The 19,961-nt window shown below is 38.7% G+C and overlaps 1 protein-coding gene across 8 annotated transcripts in view; it reads left to right on the top strand.

Annotated features, from left to right (window-relative positions):
* ST7 (suppression of tumorigenicity 7) overlaps positions 1-19,961 on the top strand; it is a 366,579-nt gene that overhangs the window by 199,803 nt on the left and 146,815 nt on the right. For all 8 annotated transcript variants that reach the window (XM_037836311.1, XM_037836313.1, XM_037836319.1 and 5 more), the window contains exon 2: positions 19,546-19,628. In XM_037836311.1, the coding sequence (XP_037692239.1) occupies positions 19,546-19,628 (83 nt within the window). The remainder of the gene's footprint in view (positions 1-19,545; positions 19,629-19,961) is intronic.

The raw sequence follows: 19,961 nt of genomic DNA, 5'->3' as shown, positions 1-19,961 counted from the left end.
ATTTCAATATTTTAAAATTTGTTGAGACTATTTTGTGACCTAAACTTGTGGTCTGTCTTGGAGTATGATCCATGTGCACTTGAGAAGTATGCAGTGGGGTGCAAGGTTCTGTACATGTCTATTAGGTCTAGTTTATTTTTCATATTATTCAAGTTCTCTGTTTCCTCATTGATCTTATGTCTAGATGTTCTCTATATTGATGAAAGTGGTATTAAAATCTCCAACTATTATTGTAGAGGTTTCTAGCCCTCCCTTCAGTTTTGCCAGTATGTATTTTGGGGCACTATAGTTGGGTACGTCAGTGTTTATGATTCATATTTCATCTTGGTGGATTGCAAGTTTGATCTTTAGTGTCCTTCTTTATCTCTTACATCAGCTTTTGACTTATATTTTGTCCAGTATTCATATAGCTATCTCTGCTCTTTTTTGGTTTCAATTTGCTTGGAATATCTTTTTCCATTCTTGCACTTTCAACCTATTTGTGTCTTTGGGTCTAAGCTGATTCTCTTGTAAACAACATATAGTTAGATCTTGATTTTTTATCCATTCTGCCAACCTGTGTCTTGTACTGGGAAGTTTAATCCATTAACATTCAGTGATTACTATCAAGGCAGTACTTACTTCAGCCATTTTATCTTTGGTTTTTATATGTCATCTTTTTTGGGGGGTGGTTCTTGTTTCCTTTATTGCAACCTCCTTTTCTGTAGAGTTGATCTTTTGTAATGTATCTGCCTGATCCCTTATTTTTATTTCTGTGTATTTTAAAAATACTTTCTTTGTGGTTACCCTGGGGTTTATATTACACAGCCTATAACTACAACCTACTAATTTGAAAAGATACCAACTTAGCTTTAGTAGCATGTATGTTCTCTGCTCCCATATCTGTCTGTTTCCCCTCTTTATGTTGTTTTTAACCCACTTTACCTTTTTATAATTCATGTCCAATATCAGGAAATATGTCTTTTTCTTGTTTAGTTGTATTCTGACCCCTACAAGAAGTAGAGTTGCATATTGAGGATACAGTACTATTGGGTTTTGTATTTACCCTTTTAGTTACCCTTACTGCAGATCTTCATTTCTTCACACTACTACAAGCCATACTCTCCTGTCTTTTCCTTTCCACCTGCAAAAATCCCTTTGGGAATTCTCATATGGCAGGTCTTTTGTTGATGAACTCTCTCAATTTTTGTTTGTGGGTATTTTAAATGCTCCTTTATTTCTGAAGGACAGTTTTGCCTGATACAGAATTTTTGGCAGGCAGTTTTTCTCTGTCATTACCTTAAATATATCATATACCACTGCCTTCTCGCCTCTGTGGTTTCTAATGAGAAATCAGAACATAGTCTTATTGAGGATCCCTTTTGTGATGAATGAGTTTTCTTTTGCTGCTTTCAGAATTCTTTCTTTATCTTCAGCATCTTACATTCTCATTAGTATGTATCTTGGAGTAGGTCTATTAGGACTTACTCTGGAGTACATTGTGCTTCTTGGACATGTGTATTTATATCTTCCATAAGAGTTGGGAAATTTTTAGCCATTTTTTTCCTCAGGTATTCTTTCTACTCCTTTTCCCTTCTCTTCTCCTGGGACACCCATGATGTATGTTTTTGTGTGATTCATGCTGTCATTCACATCCCTGAGACAGTGCTCGATTTTTTCTATTCTTTTCTCTCTATGTTCTCTGTATGTATGGTTTCCATTGTCCTGTCTTCTAGTTCCCTGTCTTTTCTGAGCCTGTGTCTAGTCCTGGGCTTGTGCTTGTTAGTTGCTTTGCAGTTCCCTGTTTACAGGAGTTTGAATACTCCCTTTATTTTTCCCAGGAAACAGACCTTCTCCTGGTTTTTAAAACAGGCAATCCTTTGCCCCAGGCCATTGCCTCAGTAGTTACTTATACCGTTTTTGTTGTCGCAGCTGCTTTCACCTTGAGGGCTAATTCTGGGATAGTGGGGTATGCTGGAGAGGAGTTTTCCCATCATTCTTTCCCAGCTGAAACAAGTCCAGGGGACCCACAAAGGGGTCTCAGACTTCCCTGGGGAAGGGATCAGGAAGGGCGGCAGGAACTTCTTTGATGGATCCTCAGTGCTATGCTTTCTTGACCTGCCCAGCAAATGCAGCCCTTGAACTGTACCCCGCAGACCTGAGGAAGCATAGCATTTTTCATTCTCCTCCACCGCCACCTTTGTCAAGGGCAGGTTGGGACAATGGCAGTCCTCAGAGCCAGGCCCCCAGCTATTCAAAGTCACTAATCAAAAGCCATGATCAGAGATCAGCCATGCCCATCATTGAACTTGGGTGAGTGAATTTTCGCATCCCTTTTTATCACCAGCCAGCTGGCCAGGGGTCGTACCCCATGGAGGCCTGCCATGAGAGTGGGAAATTGGCACTGCTAACTGCCAGGTCCAGAGAACAATTTTCTAGTCTTTACTGTCATTTACCCGCCTCTTCCTCCTGGTCTTCCCTGGATGATGGACAGTGTTCTGCTGGACTCTGGCATTTGAAATAGTTGTTTCAGACAATTCTACCAGCTTAATTGTTGTTCTGGTGAAGATACTTAATCCTGGAGCTTCCTACTCCATCATCTTCCTACAGTCCTCTCTTCTTATACCTTTTTTGCCCCCCAATTTTTCCATTAATACCTACTTTCATATTTTATATTTTTTGTAGTGTGCCCTTTTGAGTCCTTCTCATTTCTTTCAGTATATATATAATATTTTTTTGTGGTTATCATGGGTCCTAAATTTAACATCCTGAATCTATAATAATCACTTTTGATCTGATACAAACTTAACTTCAATAGCATATACATACACTGTTATATACTCCTTTGTCCCCCTACCTTTTTTTGTACTTGTTACAAATTGTATCTTTATATATGTATATCCAAAAGCCTAGATTTATCATTACTTTTTATGTATATTTGCTTTTTGTAACCTGTAAGATATAAAAAGTGGAGTTACATACCAAAAAATTCAATACAATAGAACTGGCATTATAATTACTCTTATGTTTACCTTTACTGGAGGTTTTTTTTTTTTTAATCTTCATTTTATTGAGATATATTCACATACCACGCAGTCATACAAAACAAATCGTACGTTCGATTGTTCACAGTGCCATTACATAGTTGTACATTCTTCACCTAAATCAATCCCTGACACCTTCATTGGTACATACACAAAAATAACAAGAATAATAATTAAAGTGAAAAAGAGCAATTGAAGTAAAAAAGAACACTGGGTACCTTTGTCTGTTTGTTTGTTTGTTTCCTTCCCCTATTTTTCTACTCATCCCTCCATAAACTAGACAAAGTGGAGTGTGGTCCTTATGGCTTTCCCAATCCCATTGTCACCCCTCATAAGCTACATTTTTATACAATTGTCTTCGAGATTCATGGGTTCTGGGTTGTAGTTTGATAGTTTCAGGTATCCACCACCAGCTACCCCAATTCTTTAGAACCTAAAAAGGGTTGTCTAAATTGTGCGTAAGAGTGCCCACCAGAGTGACCTCTCGGCTCGTTTTGGAATCTCTCTGCCACTGAAGCCTATTTCATTTCCTTTCACATCCCCCTTTTGGTCAAGAAGCTGTTCTCCGTCCCACGATGCCGGGTCTACATTCCTCCCCGGGAGTCATATTCCACGTTGCCAGGGAGATTCACTCCCCTGGGTGTCTGATCCCACGTAGGGGGGAGGGCAGTGATTTCACCTTTCAAGTTGGCTTAGCTAGAGAGAGAGGGCCACATCTGAGCAACAAAGAGGCATTTGGGAGGAGGCTCCTAGGCACAAATATAGGGAGGCCTAGCCTCTCCTTTACAGCAACCGTCTTCCCAAGGGTAAAACCTATGGTAGAGGGCTCAACCTTGCTAGACGTAAAATTCTGATTGGCAGTTGTTTTCTTTCAGCACTTTAAATATTTCATCCAGTGCCTTTTTGCTTCCATGATTTCTGATGAGAGATTGGCACTTAATCTTTTATGGGCTCCCTTGTACCTAACATTTTGCTATTCTCTTGCAGCTTTCAGAACTCTCTCCCTGTCCTTGGCATTTGATAGTTTGACTTCTATGTGTCTGGTCATTGCTTGTCTGGACATTGTTCTCTTCAAGTTTATCCTGGTTGGGGTTCGTAGGGCTCCCTGACTGTGCGTATTTATATCTTTTGTTAAATATAGGAGTTTTTCTGCCATTATTTCTTGGAATATTCCTTCTGTCCCTTTCTGTTGAGTATGCTTGATGGTGTCCCACAGGTGTCTTAGGTTCTGTTCACTGTTTTTCATTCTTTTTTCTTTCCATTCTTCAGTCTTGTCTTTGAGACTGATTCTTTTTGGTCCAATGTGCTGGTGAAACCCTCTATCGAATTTTTCTTTTCAGTTATTGTGGTTTTAAACTCCAGTATTTCTGTTTGGTACCTTTAAAAAGTTGTATGTTTTTATTAAGATTTTCATATTGTACGTTCATTGTCTTCCTGATATCCTTTAGTTCTTCATGTTTTCATTGTCTCTTTGAGCATACTGCGGATTTTTTGGTTTTGTTTTGTTTTTTTTAAATCATGGTGTGGTATGCCCAAAGTTCAGTCTTCTTTTTTTGATGGTTTCTGGATTTTTATCTTGTTCTTTTGGATGGGCTGTTATATCCTGTTTCTTTATCTTGTAATCTTTCATTGCATACTGTACATTTTAATATTTTAAAGTTTTTACTCTGTGATTTAGTCCCTGAGCTATCTGTTCTTTAAGTTTGTATCTAGTTAGCAATATGACAGAGATTTCCTTGAGTGCCAGGAGCTAACATAAGCAAATAAACCAATGCATAAGTACCTTTCACAGTTTTTGCAGAATGACTGTGTTGGCTGATGCTCTCTTTCAGGGTGTATCCATCTTATCAAGATCAACCCAAGGCGAATATGAACTTCATGTACCTCTATCTTTTCTAAGCCTGTTTCTTGTCCTTGTCTTTTGTTTGCTTGTGTTCTTAGGAATTCCCAGTTTACACTATAATTTTAAATAAAAAAGAATACTGTTGTGGTAGTTCCACAAGAAGCTAAGTATGTGGGTGCCATAAGGTCCTGCAACCTCATTAGGGGCATATACTTGGAAGATCTGAGAGCAGGGAGATGAATGGACATTTGCACACTAGTGTTTATGGAGACAGTATGCATGATTTGCAGTGGGTCTCAGAGAAGGCCTAAGAGTATATCGGCTGAGGAACAGAATGGTGAACTGTGGTGTGTGCATACAATGAGAAGTAGTGAAGCTGTGAGACACTCAATGAAGTGAATGGATCCTGTAGAGAGCATTTTGAGTGAACTACACCAGAAACAAAGGCAAACACTGTAATGCCTCACCAATATGGACTAATTACAGTGTGTAAACTCAGAATTGAATCTTAGAGCACAACTTATCAGGGGAACACTATTGTAATGATCCCTAGATTGTAAGCTCTTACAGTAGTCAAATCTATTCCTGACTTGTAATGGCTGCAGATTCTGAGATGCTTATCCCTTTGTGTATAACCTGATCGATCCCTGGAAATTTGGTTATGTGTGTGACACCTGAAATTTAGAGCTAGAGCTCGGCAGATATGAATGTCGTTATTAGCACATACAGCAACTGTTAAAAAAGCTGAGTCTAGACTTCAATTAGTGATATGAATGGAGATATGAATAACATGCCTGGTTAGGACTAAGGCAAATCAGACCAAAGGGTAAAGGATGATACTGACTGTGTTTTAAAACTTCAACTTCCACGTGAGACCAAGGGAAGAGATGTTTATTTGGTGCAGGGTCTATATTTCCTAAACAGTTTAATGTGTACAGTTTGTTCAAATATCATAATTACATGGAACTTTTAATAGGAAGTGAGACCTGGTAGGTTTGCATAGGTTAGAGTGAAATAGCGACACATCCCAAAGTAATTTGGGCAGAGAATAAAAATATTTATGCCGGGCGCCCCCCCACCCCACCCCGCTGAGGAGCTGGGGGAAGGTGTGGAAGTGTTGGACTGCCTCACCTGGACTGGTGTTGATGTTGTCACAAGCATTGGGACTGACAGTTTGATGTGCCGAACCTTCTATCTTGGGGCTTGCCCTTATAAAGCTTGTCACTGCAAAAGAGAGGCTAAACCTGCCTATAATTGTGCCTAAGCATCTCCCCCTGAGTACCTCTTTGTTGTTCTGATGTGGCCCTCGCTCTAGCTAGGCCAACTCGGCAAGTGAACTCACTGCCCTCCCACCTACGTGGGACCTGACTCCTAGGGGCATAAATCTCCCTGGCAACACAGGATATGACTCTCGAGGATGTATCTGGACCTGGCATCGTGGGATTGAGAATATCTTCTTGACCAAAAGGGGGATGCGAAATGAAACAAAATAAAGTTTCAGTGGCTGAGAGATTTCAGATGGAGTTGAGAGGCCACTCTGGTGGGCATTCTTATGCACTATGTAGATAACCCTTTTTAGGTTTTAATGTTTTGTAATAGCTAGAAGTAAATACCTGAAGCTATCAAACTACCACCCAGTAGCCTTGACTCTTGAAGACGATTGTATTATACTGTAGCTTACAAGCAGTAACTGTGTGATTGTAAAAGCCTTGTGGATCACACTTCCTTTATCCAGTGTATGGATGGATGCATAGAAAAATGGGGACAAAAACTAAATGAAAAATAGGGTTGAGGGGGATGATTTGGGTGTTCTTTTTTTACTTTTATTTTTTATTCTTATTTTTACTTTTTCTGGTATAAGGAAAATGTTCAAAAAATAGATTGGGGTGGTGAATGCACAACTATATGATGGTACTGTGAACAGTTGATTGTACACCATGGATGATTGTATGATATGTGAATATATCTCAATAAAATGGTATTAATAAAAAAGAATACTGTTACCTAAGAGAGAATTGGAGCAATAATCGACATCTTCCAATGTCCATATTCATGTTTTGACCATTGGACAGTAATGGCTCCTTATGTGTGAAATATCTAGCACTGGATTTTATCTTGACACCTAGTAAGATAAATGAATAAGAGACACAGTGGAATAAACATGAAAATATACAGGAATCATCCTTCATTGTTAATGATAGCCTTGTGTGAGAGTCACAGTTATTTAGCTTGAGGTGTATGTGGTAATAAAATGGCTTAGTAATCAACTACCATCCACCTTGAGCTCAGTAGGAAATCTTTGCGGGCTTGTGCCCCTTGCGCTCATATCCAAGAGCGCTCCCTGATTCCAGCCACTGGGCCTGGCCCTGGGAACAATTGCCAATTCAAAAGAGGCAGTGAATGTCAAAACCTCAAATAGTGAATCCAAAACTTTGGCATTTCTCTTTGCTTTGTTTCTTCAAATGTACTGTTGATTACCTAAAGAGCACAGGCTTTGGGGTTAGGCAGAGCATGCTCAAATCAAGATTTCAGCTGATTAATAGCTGATTGTCCTTGGGCTAGTCCTTTAACATTGGTAAGCCTCAGTTTTATCCTCATAAAATACAGGTAATAATATTAACTTTGCAGGGCTTTGGTGGAGATCGGTTGATTAAAATACGTCAGATACCTAAAACAGTGTCTGACATATTAGCACTCAGTAGATGGTCACTAAATATGTCAACCCTTCCCTCCATAATATGTTTGTTGAACTTAAACAAGAATTTGAATGGCTTGATGGACATTTTATTTGTCACCATAAGGATGGTGGCTTAATTTCCTAGGTTGCTTAAAGCAGATTCCGTGAAATGGGTTGGCTTAAACAGTGGGAATTTATTAGCTTACAGTTTTGAGGCCAAGAAAGTGTCCAAAACTAGGCATCATCAAGGTGATGCTTCTTCCTGAAGACCAGCTGCCAGTGATCCTTGGCTCTCAGCCACATGGCAAGGCATGTGTTGGCATCTGCATGTCTCTCTTTTCCAGATTTTGTTGCTTATAGCAACTCGCTTCCATGGCTTTCTTCCTGTTTTTCTAAATTTCATTCTCTTATAAAGGACTCTAGTAATAGGATTAAGTCCCATCCTGAATGAGGTGGGTCACACTTTAACTGAGGTAGCCACATCAGAAGATCCTACTTACAGTGGGTTTACACCCACAGGAGTGGATTAAATTTGAAAACATGTTTTTCTGGGATGCCTACAGCTTCAAACCACTACAAATGGTTTTGCATATTTTGCAGATAACAATCTGAATTATAATTAAGGTGATAATTTTGTGAATCACATAATTTACTATATTTGCTTACTGAGTAATCATGTTAAATATTTCTTTGTGCTTTAGTTGGTGCATGTTGAACTTGCACAATTCCATCATTAAGTTTGTCTTCTCTTTGTGTTGTTTTGTTGAAATTTAAAAAAGTTTTCTGTTTTAAAATATATTTTGGAAGAACATCTTTGAAACACAATCTACTTTTTCTTTTAAAATTGGATTGTTTTTATGGTACTGTGATGGTTGGCCTCCCAGTATAATACCCATTTGTAATATTCCTCTGAGTTTGTGGCACATATACTCCTGATGTGAGGTTGACTGACCCATTCAGGGGCGTCTGTGACCTCATTAATCCCAGGTTTGGCCAACTATTGATTTATCTGGAGGTAAATTACCTGGGTTCTGAGGATCTAGGCATTAGGCAATTACTAAGTAAAAGCATGCAAATTCCATTTTTAAGCATTACAGATCAGTGGGTCATTCACAGTGATGGAAGACAATGCCTGAAAATATTTGAGGTAGTAAGAAGAGCTTTGAAAGGGAGGTAGATGCCTTTCATTCGGACTGGAGCATTTATATTATACGGGCAACACAGAGCATCCAGGATGTAGATACATCTTTTTATAGATTTTTAAAAACTGGTTTCCCAATATTTTTTAAATATCAGTGTTTCAGTTTCCACTGGCTGTCATCTGCTGATGAAAGCCAAGTGCATTTGCAATTTGCCACTTACAATTTGCTGCCAGCCCTGGACCTGGGGAGATAATTTTAGATGCCCTCTGGAATGGTAACTGGTCATTTGGTGCAAACACAAAGTCAAGTCTTCTTACTGGAATTGAACATAACAAAGCCAAGGGCTTATTTTGGACAACCAGGCAGTTGAAGCAGTGCAATACTAAAATGCTGGCTCTCTGGTGGTTTCCTCTATGGCCTCTTATCGTTGTGGATGATATACCCTCACCCGGGGGAGATAGCTTTAATGCTGCTGCCAGTAGACATTCTGTTGTGGGGCAGCTTTCTCCTCAACAGGGAAGTAGATTAGTCATTGAATTTTTGGTGAATGTAAAGATAATAAAAACATAGCTTAGAGTCAAATTTGAATTTTACTACTCCATGGCCTTTTAGACCAAACTATCAACTTCCTTTGAGACAAACTCGTCAGCAGTGGGTTTCAAAACAAAGCAAGTTAAATTAATAGAAAGTGTAAAAATCAGAATAAATGGGATAGAATGCCTGAAAATGAAAGTTAAAAATAATATGCACTGCTCTAGAACATTCCAGCTTCTAACAGATTTATTTTTGTTTTGTCATGTAGTCCCAGCTGGTAAAGTGTATGTGTATGTATAATTGTCAGATGCAAAGTCTTGTCAATTAAAGTACTTTATTTTAATTTTTCTTGAAGGCATATGTAAAGAGAAGACTCTTAGAAATTTCTGATGTTTAACCACATGTCTTTCAAAGTTTAGTATATGAATGAATGTTGTATTTCTCAGGAGGGCTAATATTCTTGTTGCAGTGGAATAAAGGTTTGAGTTTAATTCCTAACTCACTAACTGATTCCATGCTATTAGTATTTTCTTTTAACTTACATAAACTCTCTTATTTCTTTACTGCCAGACTTCCTGGCAAAGTAACCTGCTCTTGCTGCTTTAACTTCCTTACTACCCACTAACTGTCTTAAATTGCTTGCAATTTGACTTTGCCCCAACTTGGCTGATGCCCCCCAGACTCTCACCCCTTATTGCCACATTCAGTTAATAGCCATGTTGATTTACTCTGATATCCCCAACTCCCTACCCTAGTAGTATTATAAGAGCTCCTCTCTGAAATAATTCCCAAAGATGCACATTTTACTCATTACTGCATTACGATCAGATGCACCTGTCTTAGCCATTCATATCTCTGCTCACAAATGGGGAAAGTTAGTCTCTGTCATTTTATTGCCCAACTACTTCAGTGTCTTGTACTTTTTATAAGCTTAGTACATTTTGGATAATATTAATAAATGCAGAGCACTTACTGAAGGATGTTTTAGAATATAATGGTTACTCCATTACCCTTGTTAATATTCTTATGTTTCTTAGTTATTTCTATACATGTTGTATTTAACAATTATGTTCAAACAGCTGATTGCCTCCAGTATTTTAAGCCCTTCTATTAGGTCTTTTGGTATTTACATTTCTTCAAATTCTCTCTGTTATAGCACATTAGGTAACAAGTGAATTGCTGAATTCAACTTTGCATGCAGTATTCCTAAATTTTAGCTGTTAAAATTTTTGTAGTATTTTTCCAGATAACTTCTAGTAAAGGAAAAGTAAATGAGAGGTTAGTGACCAGATTCTACTCAAGATGATGGAAAAGTCCAAGCACATTTTGCATTGCTGATAGTAAGGCTGTGAGTAGCCCTTTGGAACACTCTGGGGTGATCATGAGAACTATTGAGAGTCTAGAGTGCCTTTCTTTATACCACGTGTTCTAGTTTGCTAATGCTGCTGGAATGCAAAACACCAAAAATGGATTGGCTTTTATAAATGGGGTTTATTTGGTTACACAGTTACAGTCTTAAGGCCATAAAGCATCCAAGGTAACGCATCAACAGTCGGGTACCTGCACTGGAGGATGGCCAGTGGCGTCTGGAAAACCTCTGTTAGCTGGGAAGGCACATGGCTGGCGTCTGCTCCAAAGTCTGGTTTCAAAATGATTTTCTCCCAGAACGTTCCTCTCTAGGCTGCAGTTCCTCAAAAATGTCACTCTTAGTTGCTCTTGGGGCTCTGAGCAAGAGTCTGCTTTCAATGGCCGTCTTCAAACTGTCTCTCATCTGCAGCTCCTCTCTCAGCTCCTGTGCTTTCTTCAAAGTGTCCCTGTTGGCTGTAGCAAGCTCACTCCTTCTGTCTGAGCTTATATATAGTGCTCTAGTAAACTAATCAAGGCCCATAGTGAATGGGCGGGGCCACACTTCCATGGATATTATCCAGTGAAAGATCTTGCCCTCAATTGAGTGAGCACATCTCCTCAGAAACATCCAATCAGAAGTCTCCAACCCAATCAGCACCAATACGTTTCATGCCCACACAAGACTGCATCAAAGATAATGGTGTTTTGGGGGACATAATCCATCCAAACTAGCACACCACTCATTACAACTGTCCTAAAAGAGTGTGTATAATAGCTCATTGCCATGAAACCTTGCCTCTCAGGAACTGAGTGATCAGTAATTTCAACTCCCCAGGCTACCAAGCTCTAAGTAACAACAACAACAACAACAGTAACAAAAGGCCAATGTTTATAGCCCATACAGATGGAGCACAAAAGAATTACCAAGGAGAGATCTTAATTTTGGCTGTCAGTCACAGCTTTTATTACATAGTTCCAAGGCATATCATTTGGGATTCTCCTTAGCAGCTTTCTCAAAGAAAAATTTCTTGACAGACATTTTGCCCCCACCCCCCATCCCCTGGGCCCAAGGCTGAGTTAGGTGTACCCTTTTTGTATTTCCATAGCAACACACAGAATTATAGTTGCCTGTTAACTTGCCTGTGTCTGTCTCTTCCAGAAAACCCAGAGAGCTCCTTCAGGACAAGGATTATGTATCATTCATCTTTGTATCCCCAGAATTTAATGAGTGCCTGGCATGCATTATTGAATGACCAAGGCTCGTTACCTGTCTTTGAGCAAACAAGAGATTTTAAGTAGCATAGTAAGGAGGAGAGAAAGTGGTTTGAAGCAAGCACACAACCACAACAAATAATAGTTAATACCCTATAGCATGACAGGTGACAAAAATAGTAGGAAAAAGACTCAAAACACACATTAGTTTGAGATCACTTTGTTTGGGGAGGGAAATAACCTAGAGTACTTGGATAATTTCTGAAAACATTGCTTCATGCTAGTACAATACTATTGTTTATGTTTATTTTGATGACTTAGAACCATCAAAGATTGAAATATGTTCAGGTTATTCTGTTTAAAGGTGCAGCCAATACGTAACCATTTTGGAAAGATTTCCTTGTAAAATTGCTTTAAAAAGAAGAGAGTCTTTACTGTTTAATAGGATACATCCTCGACTATCCCAAATACCTCATTTCTGGGGGCTTTATATACCCTAAGTGTTGCTGTATGAAGATAATATGTGTGTGCCCAGAACCCACAGGACCATGTCCTGGCTAGACTGCTGTCTCTCTGCAGCATAACTGTGGGGAAAGTTTTCTTCCCCTAAAGACAAACATTTCTTTTTTCTTCTTAATGTTAAACAATTTATGAGAAACACAAAGATTCTTAAAAATAAAATATATTTCAAATGGCTAAAAATATAATTCCTTATACAGGCCTCTCTCCTGTTCTTGACCAGGGTATAGTTCCTCATTATCAGTCTGCTAAAAGAGAACAGATACTCTGAGATCTTGCCTCACTCGTTGAGGATTATCAAAGTTTATGTTGACTGGGTTCTGTACAGTCCTTCACAGCTTGACAGATGGACTCCCTCCAGCAAGGGAGAAGGAGCCATGAAGACTGAGCACTGCGTTGTTCAGAGCACTGTGCTCCTAGGGACCACAGCTGGGGAAATAAAGAACATGCTCGGCTGTACTCCCGAGGAGAGCCTGCTGCCCAGAAAGGGAGAAATGGTATACCTCTAAGGTTGCCAAGACAACATCAAGGGTAGAGGGAAGAGAAGACAGAATGATTTATGAGGGTTTCTTGACATTGGAACAGGTCTAAAAATAGATCAGGTCTTTTTCCTCACAAGGGTGAATGCTACAAGATTTGTCAAGGGAATTGTGATGCATAAAAGCCTGAGACGTTATCGGAGCCCAAGTAGACCAGGGCAAAGGTCAAGGAGAGGAGAAACAGAAGCAATAAATGAGGAAGAGAAGTGCTCATGAAATGTTTTACTTCTCCTTTGAAGCAATGCTATGCTGGATGTAAAACAGTTTTTTTTTTTTTTGAAATGTACATTAAAAAATGTACCTAGGGGAAAAAAAAGACCATTTATTGGGGTAAAATGGAAAGATTTGATTTCAATATTTAAAAAAAATCCTCCCAGTGTCTACTTAAATAATGGTAAATTTGCAAAGATAACTACAGACAGTGTGTGGAATAACATGTTGTCATGGCAACAGAGGATAAAGTCGCATTTCTTTTATTAACAGTTGAGAAAGAAGCTTTTTGAGTAGATAGAGTTGGTGTATCTTAGCACCCTTTCTGGGCATCCTGCAGTTAGCTAGAGTTATCAGCTGTCTATGTTAATTTTCATTCCATGAATTATTACGTTGGTGACTATCAGTTTTATATTGCTGCATAACTAATTATCACAAACTTAGCTTAGAACATCACACATTCATCTCACAGTTTCTGTGTCAGGACAGGCATGGCTTACTGGGTCCTTTGCTCTGGGTCTCACATGTTGGCCTGGGTCCTTTGCTCTGGATCTTACATGTTGGCCTCATCCGGGGCTCATCTAGGGAAGATTCCACTTTCAAGCTCACTCAAGTTGGCAGAAGACATTTCTTTGCAGCTATAGAGTTGAAGCCTTCAGTTTCTTGTTGGCTGTTGGCCAGAGGCCACTTTCAGCTCCTCAAGGCTGCTTGCAATCCATTGCCACATTGGCTTCTCAACATGGCCACTTACTTTATTAAGTCAGCAAGGAAAGTCTCTAGCATGCTTGCTAGCAAGATGAAATCTTATATATCTATTGGTTAGAAGGAAGTCACAGTTCCACACACACTCAAGGGGAGGGGATTACATAAAGTTGTGAACACCAGGAAGTGGGCTCATTGGACCCATCTTAGGATTTGTTCATCACAGTGATGTTCTGAGACAAAGGGCAGGTTCTGTGCAGAACTGGGATGCATGTGAGCTAAGCTATTAAACTTCATTTTCCACTCTCTTGTCCTTTGGTAAATGAGAAGGGCAGAAATGAAGTTGTAGCCTTACTTGACGCAAGCTGACAGGAAGGAAGAGAGGTTAGCAAGGTTGAAAGAACAATGAAATGATGGAAAAATGCAACTATTCTTAGATGGATTAAATTGTTTCAGTGTGTTCTCTAACCCATTTGGAAGGTTTGGGAAAATAGTTTGAAAGAAGGTTACTGCTGGACTAACATGAGCCTTAATACCCTTTCTATACACATGAGTCTCTATGCAAACTTTTTATAACTAAGTCAGAAGTGTTGCTTTGCTTACAGTAGATCGTTTCCTACTCACCCAGATGTCCCCAGTTCAGGACTAGTAAGGTATTGTGGCCTTTATTATTGTCCCTTACAATTAAAACATTTGCAAACCAGCATGCATACATTATGGTTTAGGGTTTAATATGTTTATGTATTCATAAGCGACAAGGGGACTTAAATAAAAGTAAGGAGAAGGATAACTTGCAGATCCAATATGGCCTGTGGCTGAATTGATTGTTCCCTCAATATCAAGTAAGGCAGTGATCAGAGATGTCAAGCTACATAGTAGACTCTGGGGGCTCACTAATCATTTCTTTGCTTTCTAAATAACTGCCTTTAAACTTATCTGATTAAGCGCAGTGCCACCTGAAGTAATTGGAATCCAGTTAAAAGGACCCTTCTCTTAACTTACTCTTCATTTGTTTGAAGGGCATCCATATTTAGCGTAAAGACAAATCACAGTGTAGCTGATTTACTTCTTGGGCTTTCTTTATAGTACAGGCTTAGCACTTAAAGGGTGCTCAGTCTGAAGACTCCTACTACTATTAGTATTTTTTACACATTCAGTGGAGTTTCCTTTGCTTTCTTCAACTACAGTGCTACAAGATGCCAAATCATAAAAGGAAGAGTAACATAAACCATAAATGTTGATGACATTTACTGTGTAAGGCACTTGCTGTATGCTATCACAGTCCTCACAACATCCCTGCAAGACACATATTATTATGTTCATTTCATGGATGAGGAAACAGCCTCAAAAGAACACTAAGACTTTTTATAAATACTTTCACCATGTGTTGAAATAAATATATTTATATTAAGTTAGTAAGAAAAGTAAGTAAACTAGAGTCTCTTATTAAGTATCTTTTTATTTAGGCAGCATTGTATGTGTACTCATTGCATCAAATCTTTGGAGAAAAGTATTCCATAAATAATTTTGAAGTTTCAGTAAGGATAAGTGAACATACCTTATTTTTAGAAATACAATTTGGACCCCTACTAATTTGTCTCATCTAAATGGAAACTGAGAATAACCATTTGCTTCTAGTCAATCAATGTTCCATGCATTTGTATACCAGGCACTTTCAGAATATTTTCACATTTCTAATAGCAATTCCCCACCAGTGCTGCAACACACACTTAACTCTGTTGCATCTGCCCTGCCTTTCATTTTCCTTCCATGGCATGCAGTCTCAGTCCCTGGGCAGCAGGACTCTATGTGGAATGCTCTATATCTCTACACCTCACCACTCCTAGTCCCTGCTGCCACAGATCTCTCCACCTGGATGAATCCCTATTTATCCTACAAGTCTCAGATGAGATGACGTTTCTTGTCAGCAATTTTTCTTAATTTCCCAATTCCTGTTGGGTGTCCTGTGCCCTCATGACTCCCTCATGTGTCTGCTTTCGTAATTGCTTATCTACTTACTTACCTCTTTGACCCACTGGACTGGGAGCCCTTTGTGGGCAGAGCCAGTACTCTGTTGGCTGTTGTATCCCTAGCACCTGGCCCAGGGTAGGCACCTCATGAGTATCAACTGAAGTTACAAGGGACTGCACATTCCATCTGAGCATAGAGTGACTCTGGGCAATAAATAGGAGATTAAAGCTCTGGGAGGGTGTGGAACTTTCTCAGGGCACCACAGCAGAGTTATTCTCACATATAGGGACCAAGATCTCTTAACTCTGGTATCTTGCCAGGCATAATGCTTTTATGTAAGATCCTTTCAAACCTTTTTTTTTTTTTTTAAACTATTCAACCGAAATAAACTTGGTGTCTTTAACTTTGCCTTCTAGGGACTTTCCCCAACCCTTCCATGATTGCTGGTTGTTATTTCATTGCTTATTATTATTATTATTATTTGCTTCTCATGCTGTATTTTAGCAGAGTATTAAAAGGAACACAGGACAGAGCAGACCCACATATTTGGACATTGCAGATGTCATCTTGCTGCTTATTCATTTCTGTCTAATAAATACCTCAAACTCATTGATGCTGATGAGGAGTGGTTTCTTCATTCGAAGGCTTCTCTGTGTGGGGTGGAATATATCTAAGGAGACATAAATGCACAAGGTCATGTCCTCACTCGCCTTTACAGAGGCTTTTCCCAGGATGGTAATTTGGGGATTGCTCATGTTCTGAAGAATATAGAGGGGACTCTATTACTGTAATGACAGCCAGAAATGTGTCAGAGTCTTCAGAGATAATGGCCTTTCAAGGCCATTCCTCATGATTCCTAGGTGAGGCCTCTGATATTCTAGTGCTTGCTCACAGGAGTGATTCTGTTGTTTCCCACAGTTGTATAGTCACCTTTGTGCCTGTTATGTCTTTGCGTTATTTTTTTGTCTACTCTTTTCTCTGATCCATAGAGGTCAATTGCTTTTCAATCCATGCACCCACCCCTCCTACCTAGTTTCTTCTCAGTGCCATGCTTAACTCCTTCACATTCACTCAATAATTAAATTAGAAGCCTGTGCTAAGTTAAAGTTCAGCATCTTCAGAACTCTCCATGATGCAGTGAGTCCCAGAGGCTCCCCTTGAATAACTGATGCAATACTCTTTGATCAGTGACCTGTGAGGAATGTCCAGCTGGATCAAATGAAAAACCCTTCTGATTTATTGATTTTTGACTCTGGATTGAAATAGGACATTAGTAAAGTATTACGACTTTTTTCTCCACAAAGCTAGACTAGTCTACCTATTTGTTTTGCCTCCATTCTTCCCAGGTATGGAGGTAACATTGATAAGTCCCGATATGCCTAGATTTCAGGGACATAGCTTTTGTGTGTCTCAAGCACACATTTCACAATTTTTCTGGTTGAATTTTTAGACATACCATCAGGTTATTAATAGGTTATTAAATGAGCACCTCCCACTCTCTATGTGTTTCTATTTCTGCTTCTCTCTCTTCTGTGCCTCTATTTTCTTTTAGTGCCTGCCATTATCTATCTCTTCCAACTTTAGCCAGCTTTCCATATCTGGATATAATGAAACATGTATTTTGATTATTAAATACAGTTGCTTGATAATCTTAATGAAAAAATGAATAGAATTTTTTAATCTCTTTAAAAAACTCAAATAATTTTTTTTTAACTTACCAATTAATTCTTGAGCCCCCCTTGCCACAATGGATCAGTGATTTCCAGTAGAAAAACTTTCTCTTCTACTTCTTTATGATTTTGTTGCTGGGGTTTAACAACAGAGCTACTAAAGCACTTCTGATTCAGGCAAATCTTTTCCTCTTCATTTTAGAAACGGATTTCATTGAATTCTGTGCTAATGTTGTCCCCAGAAACCTAGTGAAAAGTACAGCTATGATTGCTTTTACAGAATAACAAAGCAATATTCTGTTTTGGATTTTTTTTTTTTAATAATGTGGAATATGGGGACATTCAGAGAGTGAGGAGGGGAATTTTGAGAATTTTAGGTACCTCAGAATCAGACTAGCAGTTATGAACTCTAGGATTTTTTGTTTATTTGATTGGTTTTTTCTATTTTAAAAATCCATATCCTTCCACTAACTAACTATTGCTTGGGAAATGACAAATCACTACCTTTTGTTGTTTTAATGGCCAAGCAAAGCCACCCCAACTGCTCAACTGTACCTTCCTCTACTTGCCCTACAACCCTAAGCTGTTCACTCCTTCCATGCCCACTTCTACTTCCCCACTTAGTTCAATTCCTGAATATTGACTGAGCACATTATATTAGTCCAGTCTCTTGGGATTATAAATGACAGACTGCAGTTCAAACTAATTGGAGAGTAGGTGTGGGGCAGGAGTAGTGTTGTTGAGACTGGGAAGGCAGGATGGACAGGAATCAGGGTACCCTCCCCATCTGAATCTTTGCCAAGGATGATAGCTCAAGCTCCTTTTCTCCTTTTCTCCTCAACCAGTGCAGCTGCTTAGAAAGACTCTTTCTTTGGCCTGAACTGGTATCCCCATTATCCCTCCTCCTGCCCCCTTTGGTTTGCTTAATTCCTGCTTGCTCTTCAGGAATCATCTGAGATATCCCCTTTTCTTGGACACCTCCCATGAACCCCCAGCCTGAGCTGAGTCCCTTTTATATAGTTTCATGATCATCCTATGCACATATCAACTTTGTGCTTGGCTATTTATCTGTTTCCCAACTGGACTGTGGACTTGTAGAGGATGGGAGCTGTGTATAATTCATTCTTTCATTCCTTGTCTGTGAACTCATTCATAAACAGAGACAAATATTGGTTGAATGAATGAACATGGGTTCTCTATTCACCTTGATGATATTACTGTGGTTTCTGGGCTATACCCAAGATAGATGCTCAAGCCTTTCCCCCAATGGCATCAAAGTTGTAAATCCTTCATTCCAAAACGAGTCTGGGTGTGATATTCTTCCTTAATCAATTCAGGAAGGAAACCTGAATATGCTTGCAAAAGACCCATTAAATCAGTTGTTGTTTTAGTAAAATCCATCCATCCATCCATCCATCCATACATAAATCTAAGTTTTGTGCAGTATCTAGATATAAATGACAATGATTTAAAATATATTTACAGAAGATGTAAGTGAACCTTACTTAATGGGCAACCAGATTAACTATGTAGTTGATGTGAACAGTATCTGGAATTGTCAGCAAGATGCCTGGCAATAAATACTCATTTTCAGTGGTTTATTTTTCACCTTTCTTCATTGAACCCACTTATTTAAATGGGTAGTCTGATAGTCTTTTAAATAAATTGGAAGAACTTTTACTAATACCCAAAAACTTTTGTCAATTTGTCCTTCCTTCTCAGTGGTTACCATATTATTACAATCTTTAATAACTATTTAATATAGTAATTTTTACTTGTTCTAAGGTCAAAATACTACTTGTTGGTTCATCCAGGATTCTGATATTCTGGTCCCACAAAGCATCTAAGAGCATCTTTTTGATGGACAGTTTAATAACCAGCTTTGAATTCCTCAGTGGTTATGAATCTATGAAAACTATTCATAACAATAGTTTTGAGAGGCAGAAACTAAAAAAGCTGCTTTTTTTTTTTCCCCCAGAATGTATAACTTACATAGTATTCCAAGCCTTGGTAATGCTGAGTATTTTAATGGATTTTGCTGTGGTTTTAAGACTTCTCATCATCATAGACAAATGTTTCACTAAGAAAAAAAATGAAGGAGTTGGTTTTATTTATGTACTTACGCATTCCTTGTTTTTCTCCCTCTCTTTTTTCAGTGAGCATGTTTTTGAACACATTAACACCAAAGTTCTACGTGGCTCTGACAGGCACTTCCTCACTAATATCAGGACTTATTTTGGTAAGTGGAATCATTCCCATTTGAAAACATGGCCTTTACTAATATATATGTTAGTATGTATATAGGAAAAAAATCTGGAAGAACATACATCAACAGCTTATAATGATATCTTGCATGTGTGTATATGTTGGGTGAGGGGTCTTATCCAAGCCCTTTCACTACCTAGGTTGTATAGTCCTGAAATGTTTGAAAGAAATTTTAAAACAATCATGTATTACTTTTGTTGAAGGGGGAAATAGTATTTAAATAAAATGAAAAATAAAGAAATACACAATTCTGTATCAAATTCTCGTGTCTGAGAAATAAATATTATAAAATAAATGTGACTCAGCC

Source organism: Choloepus didactylus, chromosome 5 (genome assembly GCF_015220235.1).
Source record: "Choloepus didactylus isolate mChoDid1 chromosome 5, mChoDid1.pri, whole genome shotgun sequence".
Taxonomy (NCBI): Eukaryota; Metazoa; Chordata; class Mammalia; order Pilosa; family Megalonychidae; genus Choloepus; species Choloepus didactylus.
The sequence above is the reverse complement of the archived record's forward strand: the minus strand, read 5'-3'. Positions and strand labels throughout refer to the sequence as shown.